The 7,730-nt window shown below is 49.2% G+C and overlaps 1 protein-coding gene across 1 annotated transcript; it reads right to left on the reverse strand.

The window, feature by feature from the left end:
- Nucleotides 1-2,826: 2,826 nt before the first annotated feature.
- LIX1L (Lix1 homolog (chicken) like) lies at nt 2,827-7,135 on the reverse strand (the record flags this gene model as incomplete). The annotated part of the gene is made up of 5 exons (XM_009703143.1): nt 2,827-3,069; nt 3,236-3,313; nt 5,053-5,148; nt 5,892-6,032; nt 6,972-7,135. Coding segments are annotated over 5 exons (722 nt in total), but the record flags the coding sequence as incomplete, so codon positions are not given.
- Nucleotides 7,136-7,730: the final 595 nt, after the last annotated feature.

Genomic DNA, 7,730 nt, shown 5'->3' on the forward strand with positions numbered 1-7,730 from the left:
ATCTGCCCCTTCTGCCCCACAAGAAGAGAGAAGCCACCACAGCTACCCCAAAATCTATTGGTTTATTGCATAAAATCATACATACAAACGCAACGACGTACAGCGATTTATCCTTTCAGCTTTGCATTTAACAAGGAGAACAACCTGTTTTGGATGCTGAGAAAACTTGGATTTGTTCATTTGATCACCTCCCAGGAGGATCCGGAGACTCAAAACCGGTGCCCAAACTGCCAAAACCACAACTCGCGTATGACCTGGCGCTGCAGGGCAGAGTGGCGGAGAGTTTGGCTGAAAAACATTAAAATCCTGGTGTACAAAACACTGGTAAGTGCTGCAAAAAAGCAGAGAGCACCCAGGAGTCCTACCGGGCAGGGCACAAAAGTCTGATGTCGGAGGTGCCGTGAGGTTTCTCAGGAGTTCCCCTATTTTGCGGACAAATCGCCGTTTCCCGGGACACGCAGGTGTGGAGGTGCCGGTAGAGAGATGTCAGACTCCGTGCTATTTCTAGAGCAAGTGATTAAATCCAAATATAAGGTCTAGATATTGCCAGCCTGTGAAAAACAAACAAAAACAAACGAAACAAACAACTCCACGCCATTTACAATCATGTTTATAAACGCGTTAAACATTAATACTGTTGTGTAAAGAGGCTGCGTATAAAAAAATATATAAAAAAAAACCCAAAATAGGCTTGTTAGGACGAGAGTACAAAACTAGAATACCTACAGATAATGGAATTTTTTAAATCTTCATCTCAATATTGCTCAAATATCGGCCTGCCTCTGCAGTCAAACGTACTGTGTGAGGGAAAGGAGAGGGCAGGAGGGGTGGCCGTCCGTGGAAAGAGCAGAGTCCCGAAGGCTTCGTACCTCTACCCAGGGGAAAAGAAAAACAAAACCAACAAAAAACGGAGAAAGCTCAAAGCTGCGCTAAAGAAAGAAATCTGTCTTCAATTTATATTGCCACTGAGACGCTGCCGGCTCTTTTGGGCTATGTATCGGAAAAGCAATACCAGAATTACCTTGAAAAAGTCGCTACTTTCTTGACTGAACTTGAGCTGTAGGAACACTTGAATGTCAGAAAGGGTGGTTTTTTAACTCTAAACATCATATAGATATAGTACTGATACGTATATTAATTAAAAAAAATAGTGCATAGAGAGATTTTTGTTTTGTTCCACAGCCGCTATTCCAAGCTCCGCCGCACTGACCCTCCAAGGCCTGGGGGGACAAAAACCGCAGCCCACACCTTCATTTTGTCCAGCCCGGTGATTCCCTTCCTCCCGTGCCAAATCCTCACCAAGGAACAGCAAGCTCTGCGTGATCTGCTGCCCTGAGGAACGGCTCGGCCCTCTGCTCTACCAGAAATCCTCAGAATTGTCCCCAATAACTTTTCTTGGGACGCGGGGGGGAGCAGCTATGGAAGGAGCTGGGCGGTGTGGATTCGGCACAGCGAAAGGGTCAGATCCCTTTATCGGGGTCTTGAGGCCAAACTCTGGTCTGAGCTTTCACTGCTTGGGGCTGGATCTGTGCTCTGGTTCAAAGGGTTAAACACAGATCTAGTTAACAAAGACTTAAAATGCAGTTCTAGCTAACAAAAATCTGTATTCTCAAGGCTTTTAGGGAGAAAAACTGAGCAGTTTCCCCTCTTATTGCTCATGAGTTCTGAAACTCTGGCACGGTTTTTGAAACCTTCCTTGAAAAGGCCAAGTCTGACATTTGGTTTGGAAGCTGCTCTGGAGAGAACAGCATGTCCATCTCTCATTTCTTGCAAGATTTTCAAAAATTCACGTTTTCCCCAGCTTGGCAGGGGAAGCCAAAAAAACCTCCAACGCTCTGTTTTCCAGCAAAAGAAACTGGCCACTTCACACCCGCACCGCCTGCTCGTGCTCGGGACAGGACTTCAGCACCTCCCGCCTCGCCAGACTGGCTTAAACGCTGCAAGAACCCAAAGAGGACTGAAAAGGAGCGGAGCAGGAGGCTCCGGCTGGTGCAGATTAATTAAACCGCCAAGTCCAATCCCTTAAATACCGCCAGGCCTTGTAGTTTGTCATTAGGTGGGTTAATTTAGACAATAAACTCCATCCTACCCCACGAGCGAAAAGCCGGAGCAGGAACGGAGACAGCCACCTGCCAGTCGTAGGGGTAATGGCGAATCCTGCCCGAGCCTGGAGCTGGAATGCTGTAGGCTGATCCCCAGCCAAACCAAAATCCCAGTTTTAAATCCCTTTTACGTGCTTGGGAGTATTCCCCCGTGCAGCTTGCTCTGTAGCGTTAAAGAAAATGCCTTGGTGGTTTTGTTTTGTTGGTTTGGGTTTTGGTTTTGGTTTGGTTTTTTTTTTTAATTAGCGTGCTTATCGAGAAGGAGTTTGGATAGACGCCTCCCCCTCTACTATAGAAGCTGAAGAAACAAAACAACAAACAGGTCTGCGTGACATGCGTCAGCTCCAAAGAGCTTTCTGGAAGAAGCGCTACGTTTCACGGCATACCGCCGACTCTACAGCACCAATGTACGGCGGTCTTCAGTGTTAACGCCGAAAGGCCACGTTTTTAACGCTGGCTGTAAAAAAAAGTGACAGAAGGAATGCTCTAGCAGACAGGAGGCTGAGGAGCCGGTCTAGAAGCAAGTATTAAAAGGTTTAAAAATCTGTACAGGAGCTTTTTTTTTGTTTTTCTTTTTTAAAAAAAAAAAAAAAATCTTTAAAATGTGCAAATGGGCCCCAATTCTGGAAGAGGCGTTAACATGCTTTACGTGACGGGGGACGGATCCCGCCAGCGCGGAGGTGTTAGAAGGCCTGGGGGAGCAGAAGGACTTGCAGGCCGGAGTCTAGCAGTTGGAGGAGTGCATGCTCCCCAGCTGGCCAGCTGCCAGCATCAGGATGTCTTTCTTCTCCTTATGGAAACGCAGCTCCTTCCCAGCCAGGCGGGCTTCATCCAGCTCTCTCTCCGTCGAAGCCAGCTCTCTGGAAAGGGCCCCCGGACTATTCTGCTCCCTGTTCACCCAGTCCATGGCCATCTGGTTCCTGATGTCGTCGTCCAGAGCGCGGTGGGAGTAGTGAGCCAGGACTTCCTGGTGATAACGGATATACGGAGGGGAGCTTAGGAAAGACAAGCCGTTACACAGGACACGCGTCGCTGAGTGGCATCCGGCTTCCCCGTCAGCTCAAGGGGAAAGTTGTTGCGACCCTAACGCACCTAGAGTACAACCGATGGAGACGCCCGGAGCTCGGACTCACCTGCCGTGAGCACTGCCTCTCTCGCATGGCTTTGAGGCTGCCGTTCCAATGCAACAGCTGGAAGACGGTCATCAGCTCCTGCAAGGGCAAGAGGCAGTCAGGCCAGGACGAGGATTCAGCGTTACAAGGAGTCAAATGAGTTTCTAGGTATGGGAACAAGAAGCCGAGGGGGACTTTGCGACATCATGCCCAGTCCTTCGCAATTGCAAGGATCACCGAGTATGTTTGCAACTCCAGAGTCTATAAACAAAAGATTTCCGGCGTTAACGAGTTAAGATTTATCAAAAAGACATGAAAACCACAGAGGCAGGGGAGGCGGAAGGCATCACCGACGTCGTAGGAGCCAGGACGCGAGGACAAAGCCCAGCTCACCCCGCCAGACAAAAATCCCCCGACCAGATAAGTGGATTACAGAGGAGACAAAGATGCTGACGCTTCACTCCGGCCCAGGGATTTCAGGATTCTGCAGACAAGACTCTGCCATCTTGCAACCTCCAACCTAAACCACCAGCCAGAGTGGGTGACGATCCAACCTTTTCCAAGCAAACACTTCTCCTTCAAGGCCACACAAATTCTGCTTCGTAAACTTGCAGGGACTAGTTAGGCTCCCCAAACCCAAACACAGCCTAAGGAATATACATAACCAAGTCACCCTGGGTAAACAGGACCATTAATATAAACACTTCTGTCTTCCGCCTACCCAGTACTTCCATTCAAGGGAAATGAGCCGGGCAAGAAGTCAGCTTTGGGAAAAGTTTGCCTGCAGCAAAGAACCCCAAACACAGCGACGCCGCAGACTTAAGGCGCCTACTTTGAGATGCATCCAAACCCCGCTATCGCTGGCTGGAGCAGAGTTACAGCCTCATCACTCCTCTGCTAAAAATCCAGCTCCAGTCGGCACGCTTATAGTCAACTCATCTGCACAAGAATCATTTCAAGTTACTTTTGAAGCCCAAGGTTAAATTAAAAGGATTCATGAATCGCTGTCATGACGATGTCTCTGCACTTGCTGGGGTAGATGTCCTGCTTGACAGCGAGGAGCGCGCTCAAAGGCTACCAAGTCACAGGTGGAATTCGGAGCGCCCTAAACAGTCTTATTTACCTGGCTGCTCCGCCCTGCGCTACTCGTAGGAGCAGTTCCTCTGAAAGGTGGAATAAAGCCCTAAAGAATCTCACTTCTCAGTCAACTGTTCTGCACGGCCTCCTTCCGCTCCATTAACCAGAACCGATCAGCGTTATAGCGGTTTCCCTCAGCAGTTTGTACTTTTCATTTCACAGATGTTTTGTCGTAACGAGAGACAGACCGAGCATATTTCGGTAGGATACGAAGACTGCTCAGATAACGCTGTGGCTTGAGGGCGTGTAATGCCAGTAATCAAGACTCCTAATTCCACAATCAAAATGTCTTTGGATGAAAGATCTTTCCTACGGGAAGCGAGATCTCTCCCATTTTACAGGGAGAGGATAAAAATTACCAAATTCAATGGCTCGCTTAACGCCATGAGTTACAGCACCTGGAGGTACCGTCTGGACCTCCAGCACCAGCTATCTAAACAGCATCTCACCGCAAACACCAGATCAGAAGAACACGCGCCCCTTTCACAATACTCAGCCTTGCAAATATCAAAGAGCGTTTACAGAGAGACACCCAATTCCGAGTATTTTGCCGGTACACCAGCACCTGGAAGTGCCACACATCCCGGGTTGTGTTCTAAGAGGAAAGCCCCATTTTTATTTTGAGTATGAAGCACTACAGATGTAGCTGAAAGATCAAAGCAACCACCCCTTGAAGCGTGTGAATAAATTACGAACAGTACCTGGAACTCCAGCATCGATTTTCCCTTGTTGGATTCCAGCATGAAGCGGAAAGCGCCGATCCCGGTGTTGGGATTATCAGCTTCCTCTCGATTGCCCTGCAGGAGATATTTCGTACAAGAGCTGCAATTCCTGACCTGGCGCTGCTCACCTGGTACCTGCCATTTCTACGTCATCTCCACGTCAGTAATTCCCAGTCAGATTAAGGAGGACAGCCTTACATGCCTCAGCCTTGTGCCGGCAGATGCACTTACCTGTCTAATTCAGCCTTGAATACTTGCATCGTTTGCTACAGCTCCCTAACAAAGCCCTCTCTGCTTTTGACAATGCCACTCGAAACGGGATTTTTATCTGCTGCCCGTTACGGTGATTTCAAAGTTCTTACAATATTCTGGGTACCATCGAGCGCCGTGTGACTGCACAGCAAGAACTCCCTCCAGATAAGGTATACTTAGAGCGGTAAAAGGAGAACGCAAAGCTCCCGTTACTAGAAACTCAAGTTTCTGGGAAATATTTGGTTTAAAGAAAGCTAGCCAATGTGGCAACCCGGTCACAGAAGGGCCACGTGAATCAACATCTCAGTCTTGTTATCCTACCCTGCCTGATCTGAGGGCAGCACGATCAAAGGTGAGAGGAGCGAGAGACTGTGCGGGAGGGGAAGGAGGAGAACAAGGATTAGAGCTACAGTTAAAAGTTTTAAGACTCAGAAGTCACTGAAAAAAAACTGCCATAAAGAGTTCCAGATGTAAAAGAAAACTTCTCTTCCCGTGATTTGAGGTTTTGCCCCAGTCAATCCGTCCCCACCACCAGCAGCCGTCCCGGCACTGAAACAAAGCCTTACGTTGAAAGATGCCAGGGCCTCCGAAACGCTCTTCTCAATGAACTCATCTGTGATCCTCCGGGAGGGATGCTCGTTAAAGACCGAGTTCATTAGCGCAATCTTCGCAGCGCTCCTTCGGGCTTCAGCCTTGGTTGGACAGAACTGAGGAGAGACGAACACCGTCAGGACAGAAAGACGGCGAGATGATGGAGATCCCTTCGGCCCCGTGCTCCCAACTTCTGCCCGCCCCCCGACAGGCGAAATGGGAATTAGGTGGCAGTGTTGGGTCGTTAGGGAAAGCCGTGCTCTCGGACATCCGGAACGCATTAGGAGCTAGTTTAAAACCACAGCTATCCCAACCACGCTCAACACAAAAATTAGGCAGGCAGCTGAACTCAGCACATAGCGTCTGCATCAGGAAACGCCACCAATCGCATGGTCAACAAGCTTAAAACCAAAAGGTAACCAAATTACTCTTAAGCACAAGGATGGGCAGACTGTGTAGCTGCTCCAACTGTTTCTTTTGGATACGTTCTTCAAACTCAGACTAGAGAGTAACTTGAGCCCATGGTATGATTTGATTTCTGGAGTCTTTTGGCACCTTGAGAAGAGGTTCTGGGTCAAATCCAGAGCCCTTGCAAGGCAATATTACTCTACCAGTTAGTCCGAGCTGTGTCCTGTAAATACATCTCGCTGCTTAATCCTGGGAAGGAGAATGAAGTATCAAAACCAGCCAATCTAACACGTTTCTCTGATACCACACATCTCACCACAGCATTGCCAAGGTCCCAGTCAGTCATGCAAAGGGAATACAATAAAAGTAAAACTTACAGCCAAATCTTCCTGGCCTGAAGTCGAGTGGGGTTTTATAGGCAATTAGGAACACTTAGTAGCCAGTTTGAAATTAAAGAGGGCTACAGTTAGACTCGGGTCATTCTCATGCTTCAAATCCGCAGGAAAACGTTAACGCTGCGCCCAGCGCAGAAAGGCGTTTGAGCGCTAATTCTGGCGGGAAAAGGCTCTCAGGGCACCCAAGTTTGACTGCTTTGGGAGAGCGAGCTGCGCAGCAGGCACAGCCTCCAACCGAGCGATCATACCTACCTGGAAACTGCCGAAGCAGCTCCCTCCGGGTAAGGTGACGTAGCAGACGTAAGGGGGGCTGTTGGAAGGGACCATCTCGTACACCACCAGGGCTCCGTTCTTCAGGTCAGCTCCGCGCGACTGCTTCATCTGCCAGAACTCCTGAAGGGCCTCCACGACGTTCACTGAGGAGACAGAAATAGAATCAAGTTATGACACAGAAAACAAGAGTCTGGGAAGTTGGTTTCCTCAGGTATCACTCGTCAGGAGCGGCCGCATCCCAAAACAGCACGGCTTAAACCTTAGCGCGTTCCCACCTACACAAGCAGGGCCCTGCCCAGGGAGCTCAGTTACGTCTCATATTAAAAACCGCTGGCTTCAAGGGAAGCTGTAGGTGCACGATGACAACACAAACACGCCTCTCCCACCGAGTGATAAAACAAAGCTTCCTACAGAAAGTTCCAACAAACTTACGGCAAAGCTTTCAGAAGAGAAGACTTGAAAAAGGCTGCAGAGCAGCAGGGCAGCGAGGCATTTTTCCTCCGTACGAGGGCTGTCAGCACGTTTGCTCACCCGCCGCGGCCGATCCTCAGTATCGACGTTCTTACATTTAACGTAAAAATAAAGCAGCTGACCTGCGCGTGCCCTGTCAGACCTGCAGAAACCACCTGCCTTTACACTGAACGTCACGTACCCAGCTCAAAACGCCGCGACGGAGACGCACGAAGTGACCTGAGGCGTAAAGCGACCCAACCGAGGCCTTCTAGCAGAACTCCCTGT

This window comes from Cariama cristata, unplaced genomic scaffold (genome assembly GCF_000690535.1).
Source record: "Cariama cristata isolate BGI_N322 unplaced genomic scaffold, ASM69053v1 scaffold32536, whole genome shotgun sequence".
Lineage (NCBI taxonomy): Eukaryota > Metazoa > Chordata > Aves > Cariamiformes > Cariamidae > Cariama > Cariama cristata.